The 19652-nt window shown below is 42.7% G+C and overlaps 1 protein-coding gene across 1 annotated transcript; it reads right to left on the reverse strand.

The window, feature by feature from the left end:
* Positions 1–3938: 3938 nt before the first annotated feature.
* On the reverse strand, positions 3939–18904 carry MAP6D1 (MAP6 domain containing 1). Its single transcript, XM_089509574.1, has 3 exons — positions 17761–18904; positions 12244–12361; positions 3939–7137 (listed from the first exon to the last, which is right to left on the reverse strand). Exons 1-3 carry the CDS (start codon positions 18381–18383, stop codon positions 7060–7062), a joined length of 819 nt encoding a protein of 272 aa, XP_089365700.1. The 5' UTR covers positions 18384–18904; the 3' UTR covers positions 3939–7059.
* Between the last annotated feature and the right edge of the window lie 748 nt (positions 18905–19652).

Consider the following 19652-nt stretch of genomic DNA (forward strand, 5'->3'; position numbering starts at 1 on the left):
GAAGAGGAATCTGTGATTCTACCATGTTATTGGACCTCAGCTCCACTATATGAATCTGGTTCTGCCGAGCTCATTCTGGTGTATCAGTGCACTCAAGATGGAGATGCAGGGCTCCTATAGCACCAACAGATGCAGACCAGAGGTACACAATATGCTCCTGCACCACCATACGATATCGTCAGAACTGTCCATTTTCCCAGTCTATAATGAGGCTGCAAGGGCTCCCCTACTCAGTCCAGAGCCCAATTTAGCAGTTTAGATTGGATGAACAAACCTGCCAGTTCATGGAGCTTTCTGCATTCTAGTCTATGCTATATGTCTTCTGCTTATACAGCAAAGATTGTGTGTGCACTCAAACCATGCAAAGTAGGGAGAGACATGAAAAAGAGAAAGAAAAGTTATCCTTTGCAGGTAAGCACAACCCCCCTTCCCCATGCCCTCAAGGCACTGCACGAGAGACTTAAGAGTGTTCTGAAGGCTCAGAATGAAAATACAGCTGCACTGACGCCCACAGCTAAAGAGCATAAGAAATGGTAAAAGTAAAATACAGCAACGAGGAATGTGATGGGCACTAGGTGGACAGAATCACAGAGATTAGGGTGCTGCTTACTAGCTAAATCTAGAAGAAAAGCATAAATCTACAGGAAAGAAAGAAATGTGTACAGTTCTGTTGTGTGCTTTCAAGCCATTTCCAACATGGCAGCCCCATCATGGAGTTTTCTTCAGTAGGGGTTTTCCATTGCCATCCTCTGAGGCCAAAAGTTTGACTTGCCCAAGGTCATCCAGTTCTGTCACATCACACCTTTTCTCCCCAGCCCAAGAGTTGTCATTGGAGAGTGTGGGTAAGATCCTTGCCCAAGATTAGAAGCTGGAGCTCTCACAGTGCAAAGGCCAGCTTCCCTCCACCCCATAATCCCACCCTATATGATTTAGCTGGACACATTCAGTCTAATTCCCACTGCACCATGTTTGGTTTGAAATGCTCTGGACTGAGCCAACCCATTCCTTAATCAGCCAAATTCATTTCAGAATTTGTGAATTTGGCTGCAAAACACTAGTGCACGATACATCATCTCCTGGTAGAACTGTCTGTGGGACCATAGGAATGTACTACAGGACTCAATCTACAGGAGCTGTGATCCTATTTAAATGTCGGGTGACATTTTAGGTGGGAAGAAAGACAGAGAAATTCCACCGGTGCTAGTAGCAGGTTTAGCATATAAACCATGCAGGTTTATAGCTTACCGCCATTGGTTCTCAAGATCACAGCCTGTATGTGAAGCAGGTAACAACAAACATCATTGCTCCTAAGTAGATATTCAGTCCATCAGAAGACTGTAACACTCAAACAGTTTCTATTGCATTAAAAAGCAGAAGGGAGGAAAAGGAACCTTTAGCCAAAATACATTTTATTAAATTATCTTTTGACTCCATAAAATACAAACTTTGTGTATAGCTGCTTTGTTGTAATTGTTTTTCTTTTTAAGAAATATATTAAATTAACAACAGAAACCAAATAGGCAGTGTGGTTTGCGTTCTTTTCTTTTTTTAACCTCTTCAGTAAAAGTCAAGATGGCAAATAACAGAACCCAGTTAAATCTTGGCTTTTTAAAGACATCAGAACTAGATCAGTCAAGCAGAATTAACAGGTTTATATTCAGAAACATTCAACATGCAAAAGATATTTTAAACACATTCCTGCAAAAATCATGATGCCTACACTACCCCAAATTATTTCTGGATGTTAGACAGCATACATCCATCTGGCAAATTGTCCGCATGTGCAATCTGAAGCAATATCATGGTCCTTTTACTAATCTCTACATTGGGATGGGCGACTGTGGGAGGCTAGGAGGCTGCATTAGGTCCCAGGAGACCTTAGAGGGCTACACCTCCACATTTTTTTTTTACTCTAAACACCTAGGAGGAGGCATGTGGGCATATTTACCATTTTTGGGGAGACATCTTGTGTACCTTCAAATCGTTTGATTTATGGTTACCCTTGGCAATCCTAAAGCCATATGGAGTTTTCATGGGGCAGAATTTGTTCAAAGGGGCTTTGCCCTTGTCTTCCTCTAGAGCTGAGCGAGTCTAATTTGCTCAAGGTCACCTAGTAGATTTCAAGGGCCAAGTGAGGATTTGAACCTTGGTCTCCCAGTTTCCTAGTCAAACACTCAAACCACTACACAACATTGGCTCTTGTTTTGGGTCATTTTAAGCCCAAGGGAGGTCTTTACAAAAAAGCAATAGGCAGTGACCAGGAATTCTATTCTTGTTAGCTTCCTGGCTCTTTATTTGTTTCTTTCTTTGTTTATTTTTAAAATTTATTTTCTGTGACCTGGGGGCAAATGTCTTTCGTGCCTCTGGAAGGCTTTTCTAATTTTGACAAAAATTGACAAGGAGAAGCTACAGAAATGGCCCTGGGGGCCACATGCTTGCTGCAGCCACTTTGCCCTCCCTTGCTCTCTCCATCTATCTTGCTCATGGTGCCCTCCATATGTGTTCAACTAGTAAACATGATTGTTCAATGATATTTTGCTACTTGAGGTGAAGAAACAGATGGTGCTCCCCCTCTTGCTAGGAGGAAAGCCATGCCCAGCCAACACAGGCCTACATAGTACAGCACTGCATTCGTAGAACAGCCAAACATTTGCTTATGAGAAGTCAAAAACAACAGCTGTATGCTCCATATACAGTATAAAAGTTGACAGGAGTGTCAGTTCAATCTTTCAACTCTGACAATAGCACAGCATCCTCCACTGCACCTGAAGGCACCACACATGTTATAAGGGAGATTGCATGACACAAAGCTTTCTCCACTGGCATCTCTCTGGGTCCCGAGGCAATTATCTTACTTGGCTTAATAACAGGAGTGGCTTTCAAGTTACCAGCACAGAGAATCCCCCAGCCAGCTGGAAACTATAGTAGAACACATCTGGAGGACACCAGGTTGGGGAAGCCTATTTTAGATCAGCATCCATTTATGAAAAAAAGGCAATGTGGTGCAAACTTTATGCCCCAGGGACTCTGAAGCAAATACCAAATATAGTAAATATTTGCAGTATGGAAAATTGATCTGGAACGAGATTTGTAAAAGTAGTTTGTGATAATGCATGGAGATCTGGTATTCATGGGGAAAACAAACTAAAAAATCCCCAAACATGACAATAGTAACTCTTTGGATGCTGCCTGATAATAATAATAATTATTATTATTATTATTACAACACCTAAATGTCAACAGGGGATAACCACAAAAGTCCTCTTGTCAAGAATTCAGAATACCATATATACTCAACTATAAGTTGTCCTCCTGTATACTCGACTATAAGTCAACCTCATGACCCATGGATAAGTCGGGGGTAAAACTTAAAGGGATGTGACAAAGGATCTAAAGGATGAAGCAAGGAAAACAGTGCCAAACAACTTAAAAAATTTCAGCAGACACAACTGTTTGTGCTCATCCTAAAGGCTGGATGGATGAGAGAATAGAGGAGGGTGTCAATGCTTCCAGGACATATTATGCTCTTGCTTTTCGCCAGGGCATGGTTCCTTTGACCCATGGATAGGTCGACTCAGGTTTTTGGGGTCAATTTTTGACTAAAATTTCTGGACTTATACATGAGTGTATAGTTACATCTTTCAGAGCCCTCTCTCCACCAGAATAAAGAGAGGCCATATGGTGAAAGGATTCTGGGACTTGTAGTCAAATGAGTAACTTTCCAAAAGTAAAATAACAATTGAATATTTTGGGCACCAAGCTTTGTCTGGATTATACCTAGCTTTTATCACTTCTTGCTTATGTATGAATGAATGAAAGCTTGGATTTGTATTAATGATCACAATATATTCATTCTGATGGGCACATGCCAAATATGAATGCCCAAATGCAGATCTCCCTAAGATTCTAGCGCGCGCGCGCGCGCACACACACACACACACACACACACACCAATGCCATATGGGGCAACACCAGTGTAGAATAAAATGGTGCCCTGCTTGAATAATACAATCTCCACATGGCCAGTCAAGGTTTTACCTGTACTTTGGAAACACTGAGATCAGAGCAACAAATCATTGTGACATTTACAAAAGTAAATGAGGGGAAATTGCATTGGAAATTAGTTGAATATTATAAACCTTTTTGATCAAAATGTATACAATCTATGAGTAACTGAACAAACACTAAGAAATGCTTTATTAAAAGAGCCTAGACAAAAATTACTTCTGTGTCAATAATACTATACAAAAACAAACTTGTAGAGTAATGGGATTTAAAAATGAATCTCTTTGAAAATTGCATTATATAATAGCCACTATGTAACATTCATTTCTTTAGCACTAGCATTACTGATATACAGGCAACAATTTAGGATTTTCAAGGCAATGAAGTGTCTACCCTGCATACTCAAAACAAAGTTACATAAATAATACTAAGCCGACTCTCTTTAAAGGAAATCATCAATTATAACTATGTACACTATTTATATACACACTAAATAGCACTATTACAAGTTAAATTGGTCATTGCTTTATTGTCTGGTCCACTGCAGTGCCTTGAGCGAGACCAGTTAGTGCTACCAGTTTCCAATAAAAGCTGGTACTTTGTCAAGAATGTTGCAATATTTCCTTGTACTGAGTGGGTTTTTTTCTCTCCCCAGAATTTAACAGTCTACCCAACCCAGCTCTAAAGATAGAGCAAGTCCTTTAGGGTAGCTGCACCAAGGTTGTGCAATGCACTTTGTAGAGACATACATAAATGTATCTTAGTGCCAGGGACTCTGAATGAGGCCCAATTCTTTGAGCAGGTATTTCAGTGCTATAGTAGGCCAGGCAGGATCAAATAGAGTGGGCTTACATCTAGGAATGTTTGTGGTACTGTGATCCCCTACTTGTGTGTTATGTATTCTTAGTTGTGGCTGTTATGTTTCTTGTTTTATTGTGCTGCTTTAAAATGGAGCCACCTCAAGACCTGGCAGAGCAGGCCAAATATAAACAAAGAAATAGTCAGCAAAGTTTTAAAATATTCAGGCCAGAAGGTTCAGGCTGGAATGATGGCTGTTACAGAAGGAAACCTCCTTCATACAAATCTGGGGTAGCTGTGTTTGCCATATAAAAAGCACAATAACATCCAAAATCCACACAATAATGATCTTTCCAATTGGCCAAACAAAAAGCACAAAATACAAGATGCAAGCTCAGAAGTACCTTTATGCATTAGCAATGGAACTCAAATTTCATCTTCTGGACCTTGGAACACCCACTTCCAGTGGTCCCACCTCTTTCTGGTCAAGTGGCACTGGGAGTGGGGCATCCCAGGGTCCAGGAGATGGCATTTGAGTTCCATTGGCAAGGCAAAAGGGTACTTCTGAGCTTGCATCATGTATTTTGTTAACTTTGGTTGGCCAACTGGAAGTATTGCTGTTTTGTGGATTTTGGATTTTATTCTCATTTGGATTTTATTCTCTTTGGGCCCACAATCCACTTCCATGATGCCATCATAGTCCCCCTCCCCTCCGGCCATTAAGTGGCTGGAAGCAGCTAGGCAGCATCTGACTGTGTTTATGAATCAAAACACACAGAAATGAACTCATCCTTCCAGGGCTCCTCCAGAGGTCCAAAAGGAAGACTTTGTTTTCATGCATCTCACAGCTGGATGCTGCCTGGCTCTCCTCCCCCATCCACTAAATGTACGGGGAGAGTGGGCAGCAGGGAGGTAGGCTGAATTTTTATGGAGAGGAAAAGGAAGCATCAGTAACACCTGACAGACGTCTCCACTCTCCAACAATGACCATTTCATACTGTACAATTACAGCACTATGATTCTACTTTAAATGCCATAGCAACATCCTAAGAAATCTTGCTGGTTGTAGTTTGGTGAGGAACTAGAGCCCTTTGCCAGAGAATTCTAAATAACTAAACTACAAATCCCAGAATTGCAGAGGATGCAACTGGCAGATAAAGTGGAATTTAGAGCTGTAACTGTATATATCATGAAAGGGCCCATATACTAATACAGTATCTCAGTTTCAATATTTATTCTTAAAAGGTTGCTTTGAGGGATCCTTTGATCTATTTTAAAAATGGTATAAAAATAATCTGGGCTCAAGTCTTGATTTTCAATCACAAAATAAAATCGACACCTTTTTCATTTTGGAGTGTTTTGATATGGATCTGCACAGCAGGCCACTGGCCACACTTGTTGAGGGAATCAGGGAATGGTAGTCCAAAAAAGTAACTTTTCCTAGCTCTGTTCTTCCATAAGTGGAGCATATCAAATGACCAAGGACTGTTTAAAGGTTTGGCTAGTCAAAACAACCAAAAACTGTTTAAAGGTGTGGCTAGTCCAAGAGAAAATGAAGCAGAGATATAAGGAATGTAAGGATGAAGTATGTAACTGAGGAAGTTTATAGCTTAGAGAACACACAGATGAGGCCAGAGCCCAAAAACAATGTGCATTGTTTTTGCTTTCATACTGCCCACATCCCCCCAAATCTGGTCAGCATTTGTGTGGAGCACCATGTTCTGGGGCAAACTGGTCAAGAGTCATACTCTTCACCCTGTATGTCCCTCAGCAAAAAGACATGAAAAGTCCCTGCAGCATCATTTGAGGTTGGTTGATTCAATGGTTTAACAAACTTAAAATATCAACCAGATTCTCTTTACAGACTTCTTGTCAGTGGCTCTCCTCTCACTAAAGAGAGGAGGTTTTCAATACACCTCTCTCAGTGCCCTCTGTATTTAGGCATAAAGACTTTGTTGAAATTGCTGATTTATGCTGGCCAGTCAATACCTTAAATGAGAAGCCATCTTGGCCAGTAATAGTAAGCCTGTTTCTATGAAACTAGGTCATTCTTTCCAGTACATTATACCATCTCCAACTAATAAGTGCTTTATGTTTTACATGTTCATAATAAATGCAAAACTTCTGATAATTACTGCAGTCACTTGTAATAACCCTTGCTCTTATCTCAATACCACTCATGAAAATTGCATAGCTGTACATTTTCACAACCTTAACATTCAAGCTGCCTGGATGGGAAAGGGGTATGACCCAGATTCATACATTGAGGATGCGAGATGGTGCCTGGAAAACAGCAGAAGGATTTGGAGAAAACTTGGCCTTCACTTCTGGAATCTAGAGAAGAAAAGGAAAGCCGTATGATTAGGTCTAGTATTACATATGACATATACTGCAGCATCCAATTACCCTCCACATTGATTTATTGATTGAATTTATATGCTGCCTTTCGCCTGAGATAGGATTCAGGGCAGCATACAATAATTTAAGAAGAATTAAGATAAAACAGTTTAAAAAAATTAGAAAAGAATTAAATAACAGCATTATTTTTAAAACAGGATTAAAAACAGTTAAAAACATTTGAAATAGATTTAAAACATAACGTCTAATATAAATATTAAAAATACAGCGCACACCACTTCATACAGACACGATGGCTCCATAATTAAAATTCAGAGGCCTGCCTGAATAAAAACGTTCTCACCTGGCGACAGAAAGAGAAGAGGGACCAGGTCAGCTCATGGAAGAAAGCATGGAGAGGACTGGCTTGGGATGCTGTTTCATATTTAAATGTTTTATACAATTTTATCTTTTCAAAATTTATTTTATTCTTTTAATAGCTATCTATTTTAACATCATAATAATTTAATTCCTTTTTAATGCACCTCTTTTCTATGTTTTTAAGTGTATTGTATTTTTAATATTGTGAAGCCGCTCTGAGTCCCGGTTCTGGGAAAAGAGTGGGATACAAATACATATAACAACAACAACAACAACAATTGTTATCTCCCCAGTCCTCCGCAAACATACCTATGAAGGTGGTGGGTGGGACGGAGTCTGAGAGAATGCCCTCCCCTGCAGATCTTAAAACTTAATCTGTCTCATATAAGGAGATACAATATTTCAGATAGTCTTGAACCAAGCCATGTCGGGCTTTAAAGGTTAGAAGCATCACTTTGAATTCTGCCTAGAAATGGACTTGTAGACAGTGAAGCTATTTCAACAGGGGAATCACATGATTCCTGTAACCAGCTCTAGTCAATACCCTGGCCACAAAATTTTGGACTTGCTGAAGTTTCCTAACAGTTTCTAAAGGCAGCCCCATGTAAAAAGTATTACTGTAGTCCAAATGGGGTGTAATAAAAGAATGTGTCACTATAGCTAAATACACCTTTTCAAAAAATGGGCATAGCTGGCACACTAGTTTTAACTGAGCAAATGCATTCCTGGCATTGAGGCTCACATCTGAGTTCAGGAGTACACCCAAGCTGCAAACCTGAGATTTCAGGGGAAGTGTGCCCCATCCCACACAAGCTGAATCCCTGTTCCCTGATCTGCCTTCTGACTAACCAGGAGCACCTCAGTTTTGTCTGGATTGTTTTAATTTGTTCATTTTCATCTAGTCCATTACTGACAGCAGACACCAATTCAGAAGAGAAACAGATTCCTTTGATTCAGACGGACAGGAGAGAAAGAACTGGGTGTCATCAGTATCCTGGTGATACTGAACCCCCAAATTCTGGATGACCTCTCCCAGAAGTTTCAAATAAATAATATACAGCATGGGAGACAGAACTGAGCCCTGAGGAACATCACAGACCAGGATGTCAAATAGGCATCTCCCAGCACCACCTTCTGAATATGTCTCTCCAAGAAGGGCTGGAACCACTGTAAAACAATGCACTCAAGCCTCATCCCAGAGAGGCAACCTAGAAGGGTACCAGGATCAATGGTATTAAAGCCACTGAGAGGTCCAGGAAAACTAGCAGGGAAACACTCCTCCTGTCTAGTTCCCTGTGTAAGTTTGTTTGTTTGTTTGTTTGTTGTATTTGTATCTCACTCTTTAGAAATGCTATCAGAGCATCTTACAAATTGTTAATTTGACAGTTCCCTGCCCTCAAGTTTATAATCTAGAAAGATATGACATGAAAGGGGAAGGGAATGGCAGTAAGGGAGGCTATCTACAAAGATGACCAAAGCTGTCTCTGCATGGATGTTGAAGTCCCCCAGGACAACAAGTCAGGGGAACTGCAACACCACTGTCAAGACCAAGGCTATATCAGCACTGCAGAATTAATGCAGTTTGTCAAAGGTTTAACTGCCATGGTTCATTGCTATGGAATTCTGGGATTTGTGAGATATTTAGCTTTCTCTGTCAGAGAGCTCTAGTACCACACCCAACGAAAAATCCCAGGATTCTATAGAACCACGACAGTTAAAGCAGCGTGGCAGCAGCCCAAGTCAGCCGGCTAAGGAAGGGAGACTGGTGAGCAGCAATACACCCAAAATATTCCTATTCTCTTCCTATTCTGTCCCAGCCACCCACTTATAAGTACACTTATTCAATCCAACAGACTGGGAGACAAGACACCTGGTGAGGGAGAAGGATTCTCAACAGACCACTGCAACTCTGCCTCCCAACCTCCCAGGCCTTACTTGCTGCTCCACAGATAAGCCAAATGGACAAAGCTAGAAGAGATTGACACACACACACACACACACACACACCCAAACTTCATCCTGCCAGGTCTCTTAAGACAAGCCAGGTCAGCATTCTCATCCAAGATCAGGTCCTGGATCAACTGTTTTTCCATTTACTGACCTGGCTTCAGCAGAGCCCTGAAATGGGTACCAATGTTTTTCTTTATCTCCTTCCTATTGCTTTGAAAATTGTGTTTTAACTGCATGGGGGCTGTCCATAACTCCTCAGATTCTCAAAGGGAATTCTCTTCTCCTATTTTGTTCAAAGGTGATTCTTTTCTCAATAGTTTCTTCCCCAAGGCCATTCAATGTGTCATGGCCACATGAAGAGAATGGCGAGTACTGTAACATATATTTTGTATGCATCCTTTCAGGGTGGTTTGCAAAAGAACATTTTAAAATAAAACATCACAGTGTGGTGTCTCTGAGCTAGTTCAAAGATATTCATTCATTTTTGGTGAAAAACCCTTATTCATACTGTGATCCATGCTTAGGGACTCTTCTTGCACACACTGACTCAAATGGAAAGTGTATAGGTGTTTCCTTCCCATGGAGCACCACCATGCTAAACCCACATAGAAAAGCACATGGAGAAGAGTTTCAAATGCTCCTCAAATGCTGGATCAGAGCATGAAGAGGACCTTTGCAGCTTCAACCATGAATAAAATAGTACACCTAAACTGATAATTCCCTAGGGTTAACATGTAACTGGTGGAAATGGGGGAGAGAATCCCTTTAAAACTCCCCATTTTTAGAATGAGAAATTTTATTCTTCCACAGATTTCTCCCTGAAGGAAAAGCTAATAAAAGACAGGTTCAAAAGAGGTTTGGAAGCAAAGCTTCTCAAAAACCAAGGGAGCTCGAGCCTTCCCTTCAAACATCTATCCCAACACATTCTTCATGCTTGATAAAAACCAATACTGTGTAAACCAGCCAAATAAATAAACAACACAGTAAAACAGCTGATCATGCATACAATATTACATTCACATTATGGCTGAGAGTTTAAATGTGTGGTAGGCTCCGAGTAAACTATCCTCAAAACAACTGTTCCCATTGTGGGAACAGCATACTGAACCAGACATACCTTTATTTTGACTGAACATTTCTGCTCACAACATGTTTTTAGAACACAGAATTATGGGAGACTAGAAGGAAATGTTGCCAATTTTGATTCTGTTCTGAATATGTGTTTGTACCCTCTGTCTGTTATTCTCCTTCATAGTCTAAGGTCTATGAAGGACAGAGGTAGATAAACCAGATCTCAATTACTGCAGCAGCCTAGCCATTCTCTATTGCACATTGCCTCAACATATTTCTTAGGAAATCAGAAGATCTCCATTTTCCTGAGCAAGCTAGATAATCAAAAAGCATATCCGTGATCTGTGGGCTCCCATAACGAGATACAAATAGCTGCATCCCCAACTTCATGCACTAAAGCTTGGAAAAATTCCTTTTTTGTGCTACAAATGCAAGCAATTTCTAGCAAGCATGGCCAAATTTATGTCCTCTTTATTTGCCTATGCCGATATAAGATACTGTCTTGAGTGGGGTACCTCTCAAAAAAGTGTGCACAGGGTTGCAGTCTTGTTACTTCATTTGTGTTCTATGGACCTTATCACACTCGTGAAACGGGATTTAAAGTAGGTTTAAAATGGAGGCTCACCCGTATTCAAGCCTCGTAGGCTTAATAGGGCGCCCCCCCCCCATGCACTTGGCTCGGGCAAGTGCACCATTAGAATTAATAGAGGTCACCCCTCCGCAAATAATCAATCTGAGATCTGAGATCTGTGAGTTAGGAGGGGCAACTGTACATTTAAATGTGGAGTTGTACAGCCTTTTTTGTTCCCATAGCAAGAAAAATTAGAGGCAAATGGATTATGCCTTTAGGACAGCAATCTAGTCAATTGTTACTTGGGCTTTTTGCATTCTATTTTTTTCTATTTATTATCTCATAAAGCTTGATGCTTATGCAAATTTTTTATGAATTGAAGAATATTATTTTCTTTAGACTTCTGCATTAATAAACTAGACTGACTGCAGAAAAGCAAATGTTTTAATAAACTCATAAAGTTGTAATCCTGTATCTGCTTACCTGAGAGTAAACCCCACTAAACTCAATAGAAGCAGACTTGCATGGGATTATGTTGTGAAATTTTAAGCACAGGGGTGGGGAACCTTTGGTCCCCCCCAAATGTTTTGGCCAACAGCTCCCACCACCTTTGGCCAACATAGCCATTGGTAAAGGATTAAGGAAGTTGTAGTCTAGCATAGGGACAGGAATCTTGCAGCCCTCCATGTGTTGCTGAACTGCAACTCCTGGTAGCCTTAGCCAACACAGCCAATAATGAGGAATGCTGGGATTTACATCCAATAACATCTGGAAGGCAAAATATTCTGCAACATCACCTTAAAGTGTAAGGTGTCAGCTTCTGATCCAGACTGCATCACATTTGTCAACTAATGATGCCAGAGCAAGTATAAGCATACCCTCATTGCTATCAAACAAACACACATCCAGCCAGTGCCAAGGACCACAGATAACCACCACCATCCAGACAGGAGGTTTACATCTGGATGCCCATGTATCAGCATCCTCTCTTGCTAAATAGAAGTATCTGCCATTGTACTAACACAGCTACTACTGAAAACACTTTTCCTGAGTGTTACTATTTTCAGGGGCAATGTCTTATCCATGTTGGTAAACACCTCAGTTTCAAAGGCTTTGAGAAGTCCATTTACCTTGAAGTCTGCTTTGTAGCTAGATTCCTGTGTGAAGTGATCCTCTGGGATAATGAAGCCCTGCGTTGTTTTGGTAGGCCTTGATCGTTTTGCTCCTGTCCATGGGCGATACTCGTGCCTAAATTTCCAAAGAGATATTTCTGTTAGTACGTTTCAGTGTGACAAGGGGTGGGGGAGAAGGAAAGAGACAAAGCAGGTCCTCTTTAAAACTGATTTAGAATCAAAGAATCATAGAGTTGGAAGACTCTACAAAGGCCATCCAGTCCAACCCCTGTCTTGCAGAAATACACAGTCAAAGCACTCTCAACAGAAGACTCCACTGTACTCTGAAGCAACATGTTCTTACTGTCAGGAAATTCTTCCTAATATTTAGGTGGAATTTCTTTTCCTGTAGTTTGAATTTGTTGCTCCATGTCCTAGTCTCTGGAGCAGCAAAAAACAAGTTTGTTCCTCCTCAATATGACATCCTTTCAAATATTTAAACATGCTTATCATGTCACCCCTTAATTTTTTCTTCCTGAAACTAAACATACTCAGCTCCCTAAGTCACTCCTCATAGGAAATGGTTTCCAGAACTTTCACCATTTTGGTTGTCCTCCTCTAGACACATTTCAGCTTGTTAACATCCTTCTTGAATTGTGGTGCCTAGAACTGGACACAATATTCCAGATGAGGCCTGACCAAGGGAGAATAGAATGGTGCTATTACTTCCCTCTGTCAAGACACTATACTCCTATTCATGCAGCCTAGAGTCCCATTGATTTTTTTAAGCTGCTGCATCATACTATTAATTTATATTCAGCTTGTGGTCCACTAAAACTCCTAGCTCCCTTTTGTATGTACTGATGTCAAGCCAGGTGTCACCTATCCTATATCTGTGCATTTCATTTTTACTGCCCAAGTGTAGTATTCTACATTTCTCCCTGTTGAAATTCATGTTGTTAGTTTTGGCCCAGGTTTTAATCTATTACAGTCATTTTGAATTTTGATCCTGCTCTCTGCGGTTTTAGCTAAGCCTCCTAATTTGATAAGCATGCCCTCTATTTCATAATCCAAGTCATTGATAAAGATGTTGAATAGCACTGGACCCAGAACAGAACCCTTGGCAACCCACTGGTCACTTCTCCCCGAGATGAGAAGTAGAGTCTGTTCTATTTTAGCTTGATCTTTCATGAATTACAGTCTTTCTCAGATGCACAGATCAATGCACCTGAGTGGGCTGTACTTCATACTAAAGTAAGTCTTAAAGGTACCACCAGTTTCCTTCCCTGCAACCCCAAGATCCCCATCTTTTTCCACTCAAGCCTAAAATGAGTCTGCAGGAAGATGGCAAGGTGTCTAACAATCTGGTCCAGTCAGTGGAACCAGCTGCTTTGAAGAAGGTAAACTTGGACTGCTGGCTTCTAATGTTGAAAGCATTAAATTGCAAACATATTACATACATTTTAGAAGTCTTTCTGCTCCCTCAGGCTGTCCAAGATTAAGAAGAAGTTTAAAAAAATATAGCTAGTAATACTACACTGGAAATTAATTCTGCATAGGCTCTGAATTAAAATCCAGATGTCTGCTGACCTCCTTCACTTGTATCACCTAAAGGCATTCTCTGCTCCCAGACAAAGGCATTCCCTTTCTCCTTCTCTTAATAACCATTAGAGAGCTTATTTATTTCAAATTTCTTGGACTGTATTTCAACAGACAGCAAAATCTCTGCAGCACACACAGTCTGAGAATTTCTTGGGCAGCACACAAGATCATGTTGTGCACGGGGCAGCCATCCTACCCTGAGTCAAGATTAAAAACAAATTAAAATGAATCTGTGGAGTTTTAGGTTCTATTTTTAAGAGCCAGATTTCCATACAATAAAGTAATCCAGGATATTCCCCTGGAAGTAAGAGAGCAACCAATGTGCCTGTCGAAAGGAATCCCATCTGCACGTTACAAAGGGGAGGGGAGGTTGGGTCATAGCAGGACTTTGGAAAGCCTCCTCTGATAATCTCATCTGAGGGAGGACAATCCTGATTGCAGGGTGCCATACCATGCCTCTGTAACAAGATGTTCTCGCTGGCGGCAACTCACAGAATTAAAGGAGGGAGGCAGGAATTGAGCAACAGGAGTCAGCACAAAGCCTCCTCAAGGTCTGGGGATTTCTTTCTCAAAGTGTGGGAGGGGGACAGATTCAACATTCCCTACTTTTTCCTTTCTGTATATATAGAATAACTGAGCTGATTGATGTACTGAAACTGTATTCTTTCCATCAGCTCCAAAAAAATGGGCTGAGCTTTAAATTTACTTACTCTTGTCCAGCTGGCTCTTACTTATGTGAGAGTAAGCCCCATTTAACGCAGTGGGATTTGTTTCTGTATAGACATGCACTGGGTGGTACTGTAAATCCCTACATTATGTAATTCTATTTCCACTTCTCTTAGCTGCACTAAGAGAAATTGGGAAGAATAAATGGCCAGAAACAGATGATATTCCAATTGAACAGCTACGATCTACACAGAAAGAATTTAGCATTAACTAAAATATCCAAAGAAATATGGAAAACAAAACAACAGCCAACATATTGGAAATGATTCATATACATTCACAAAAAAGGATTCACAAAAGACTGCACCAACTATAGGACCATAGTATTAATTTTCCATGCAAGCTAAATCCTGCTCAAAATTCTGCTGCATACATTCAAATCATATTTTGTTTTTTCGTGCCTTCAAGTTGTTTCTAATATATGGCAACCCTACAGTGAAGCTATCATATATGGAGAGAGAAAACCCAGGAAATGCTATGGAATGCTCTTCAAGAAATGGGAGTGCCACTACATATGATAGTTCTGATAAGGAATATATTCACAGGGCAAGAGGCTACTGTTAGAACAGAATATAGAGAAACAGAATGGTTCCCAATTGGCAAAGTGGTCAGGCAAGGCTGCATCTTTTCACCCTATTTGTTCAACTTGTACCCAGAGAATATCATAAGAAGAGCAGATTTAGACTGAGGAGTGAAGATAGGAGGAAGGAACATCAACAACCTGAGATATGTAGATGACACCATACTACTAGCAGAAAATATCAGAGACTTGGAACAATTACTAAACAAAGTTCAAGAAGAAAGTGCAAAGGTAGGGTTATTGCTGAACATACAGAAAACCAAACAAAAAAAATGACCATAGAAGATTTACAAGAATTCAACCTAGATAATGAGGAAATTGAAATATTCGAAGATTTCCCATACCTTGGATCAAATATTGATCAGAGAGAAGACTGCAGTTAAGAAATCAGAAGAAGATAGGAAGGGCAGCTATTAAAGAACTAGACAAGATCTTATAGTATAAAGATATACAACGGAGCACTAAAGTTACAATCGCCCAAGCCATTGTATTCCCCACCACCATGTATGTAAGAGCTGGACAATGAAGAAAACTAACAGGAAGAAAATCAATTCATTTGAGATGTGGTGCTGGAAAAGAGTGCTGAGGATACTGTGGACAGCCCAAAAGACAAACAAATGAGTTCTAAACAGATCAAGTCAGAGCTCTCCCTGGAAGCCAAAACGACAAAACTGAGCCTATTGTACTTTGGCCACATCATGAGAAGGCATGGCTCATTAGAAAAGACAATGAGGCCAGGAAATGTAGAAGGTAAAAGAAAGAGAGGCAGATAATGTACCAGGTGGATGGACTCAATCAAGGAGGTCATGGGCTGACTCTACAGGACCTAAGCAGAGCAGTGGAGGACAAGGGCCTTGGAGATATCTCCTCTATATGGTCACCAGGAATTGGGATTGATTTGGTGGTTAACAGCAACATTTACATTTTAATACAGATCACAGATTAGAAACATTGCCTTTTGGGTTATAATTTCCAGAATACCCCAACCAGCATGGCCACTGTTTCTGTGTGTAAAGGCACTGGATATCCCAATGGATATCTCCAGCTTTCAAGTACTTCTACATGGCATTCACAAGTGCAAAGTAGTGGTTAATGTGGAGTGGAACTGGAGAGACCCAAATTCAAATCCCCACTCTGCCATAAATGTCACTGGTTCACCTTGAACCAGTCATTCAAACACTCTCTCAGCTCAACATACCTTCCTGGGTTGCTGTGAGGATAAAACAGTCAAGAGAAGGGGAAAGAACCCTGTAAACTGCCTTGGGTTCCTGTAAGGAAAGTGGTGGTGGTTGCTGTGTGCCTTCAAGTCATTTCTCACTTATGGCAACTAAGGCAAGCCTACCACTGGGTTTTCTTGGCAAGATTTGTGCAGAGGGACTTTTGCCAGTGCCTCCTTGTGAGAGAGTGTGATTGACCTACAGTCACCCAGTGGATTCCCATGACCGAGCAGGGATTCAAACTTTGATCTCCAGAGTCATAGTCCAACACTCAAACCACTACACCATCCTCAATAGTATACATAGTGATATAACAGGGACGCAGGCTAAAAAATAAAACAGCTAAGTGTCCTGTACAGGTAGAAGAACCTAATATAGAGAAAGATCTTGTAGCACCTTTGGGACTCACTGAAAGAAAGAAGTTGGCAGCATGAGTTTTCACAGAATAAAGTCTCCTTCCTCAGATGCATCTGAGGAAGTAGATTTTAGCTTGTGGATGCTCATGCTCCCAACTTCTTTCTTTCAGTGAGTCTCAAAGGTGCTACAAGCTCTCTCTACATACTGATTCTACAGACTAACCCAGCTATATCTTTGAATTCTTTCTTTCAGTTAGTCTCAAAGGTGCTACAGAACCTTTACAGAAAGTTGGCAGCATGAGCTTTTATAGGCCAGTCCACTTCTGCATCTGTTGAAGCAGACCTAAGCCTACAACAGCTCATATTGCCAACTTCTTTCTTTCAGTGAGTCTCAAAGGGAGCTACATGATTTCTGTACGCACTGATTCTACAGACTAATACAGTAATGTCTTTGAATTCTTTCTTCTAGTGAGTCTCAAGGGGTGCTACAAGATCTGTCTACATATTGACTCTCCAGACTAACACGGCAATATCTTTGAATTCTTTCTTCCAGTGAGTCTCAAAGGGTGCTACATGATCTCTCTACATACTGAATCCACAGACTCACCTGGATAGATCTTTGGCTTCAAGAAGGACCTAAAAATGCCTTCCTCTCCCATCTTCCCACCTAACAGATAGGGAAGCGCTTTCGGGGTGCACAACGAGCGTGAGGCAAGTGTAGTCTACCCATGCTCAGGGGACACTGCCTTTCTTCCTCCTTCCAATGAGGGATGGGGATGGGGGTGAAAAGTGGTTCTGATGGCTGGAGCTAAGGCTGCATTTGCCTTCAGGAATAATGTGGGTTGACACCACTTGAAGGGCCATGGCTCCATGCGATGGGATTCTGGGCATGGTAGTTTGTGGTGGCTCCAGAGCAGAGCCATGCCCAGAATCCCAACCCACATTAGTTCTGCACTGCAGAGACAACTTCACCCTTGCTGAGGCCCAATCCATAGCCTACCTTGATCTCCGGAAAGGCGGTATATAAATAAAATTTTATTATTATTATTATTACCTGTAGGAGGTGGTCTTGGGGACTTTTGGAGGCGAGGAGGCCATGATGGAGGAGGGCCATCCTTGCTTGCAGCCCTCATCCCTGGTGGCCCCAGGTCCCTCTTGGCCAGCCATGGGAAGGACATAGACATGATGGTGGTGATGGTGGGGCTGGGAACCCCCTAAGATGCCCGCCTGGGTAGAAGGGGCAGAGGGCTCGATGGAGCTTTCTAGGCGGCCCCTGGACTCCCCAACCCAGGGTAAGGCATCCCTCTTCTGGAGGGGCCAGGCGCGGAAATCCTGCTGGTACTGGGTCTCTGCCGCGAAGGGGGTCTTCTTGGTGGTGGCCTTCTTGGATGGCCGCTTCAAGTTCTCATGATGTTGGAGGGAAGGGGCAGATGCCGACGAGGGAAGCGGAGCTGGGGCTGGTCGGGGCTGGGGAGGCTGGGGCCGGAGGGTGCTGGGGCCCCCGGTTGGGATCCGAGGGGCTGGAGGCGGAGGAAGAGGGGCATCGGCTCCATCCTCGGCGGGCTCCTCGATGTCGGAGTAGTTGTGGATGGTGAGAGGGACGGCCAGGTCCGACTTGTCCATCTGGCTCCAGAAGCGGGCCAGGCAGCACACGCGGCTGATGCAGGGCCAAGCCATGGAAGAGCAGGAGGAGGAAGAGGAAGCAACAGCATGCAAGGAGGCAAGGGAGGATGCGGGGAAGGATGCGCTTAAGGATGGGTGCAGGGAGAGAGGTGTGTAAGGATGGGTGCAAGGAAAGATGCAGGGAGAGAGACGTATAAGGATGGATGAGTGGAAGGATGCGCTTATGGACGGACGCAAGGAGAGATGCGTGAAAAGATGGGTGCAAAGAAGGATGCGCGGAAGGAGGGATGCAGGGAAGGATGCGCCTAAGGATAGGTTCGGGGAGGGAGGCTGCTAAGGATGGATGCAGGGAGAGATGCGTGTTGAGATGGGTGCAAGGAGGGTTGTGCGGGAGGAAGGGTGCAGGGAAGGTGCGCCTAAGGTTGGAGGCAGGCAGGCAGGGGTTCAGGGATGTGCCTAAGGATGGATGCAAGAAAAGGTGGGCGAAGTAGGGATGCAGGCAGGGATGGAGGCAGGCGAGTGCTTCTCCCCCGGGGAGGAAGAGGGGGAGACCTGCGGCAAGAGAGAGAGAGAGAGAGAGATTGGGGGGCAGCCTTGCCCTCCCGCCCGGCCTGCGCGCCTATGCTGGCCCTGTCGCTCGCCAAGAGCAGCCTCTCTTCTCCCTCCTCCTCCTCCTCCTCCTCCTCCTCTTCTTCCCCACTTGCTTCCTTCTCTTCCCCCCCCCTTTCACCCACCCCTCCCCCTTTGGTGCCCCTCAGCCCCTCTTTCTGAGGCTGCCAAACACGTGATGCCCCTGTGCACCATCTCCTCTCCCCCCCCCCTTTGCATGCCGACAGAAGGAGCTTAATGCAGCAGCATCTGCCAGGGATGCCCAAAAAGAGAGGAGGAGGAGGAGGGAGGGAGACAGAACACCAGGCACTGAGCTTTCTGCCACCCCATGCCCTCCTTCCTTCTCCCCATCTCTCTCTCTCAATCTCTTTAGGAAAGATGCCCCACACTGCTGGCCTCTTGCCATTCTTGCAGCTGAAATGCTATTCCCATCCTGGTATCTTGAAAGGAAGTCCAAGAGAGAGAGCATCATGCAGTGCAACAGGGCCACTCTTGCAACCTGCCAGCAGCAGCAGCAGCAGCAAAGAAGAATCAGGTGCCAGGATGACCTGCCGCAGCGGAACCAGGGGTCCTCATCACAAAGAAGGACAAGGCTACCTTAAAATGAAGGGCATTCCCCCAAGGAGAGCTTAAAAACCCTCCCCTAAATGTAAACTCATGCTTGCCTAGTCCTGCTCCCAATGGAAGACGCTTTGGAATTCCCCCCAGACAGGT

This window comes from Sceloporus occidentalis, unplaced genomic scaffold (assembly GCF_023333645.1).
Source record: "Sceloporus occidentalis isolate IW3139 unplaced genomic scaffold, rSceOcc1.0.p SCAF_2, whole genome shotgun sequence".
Classification (NCBI taxonomy): Eukaryota; Metazoa; Chordata; class Lepidosauria; order Squamata; family Phrynosomatidae; genus Sceloporus; species Sceloporus occidentalis.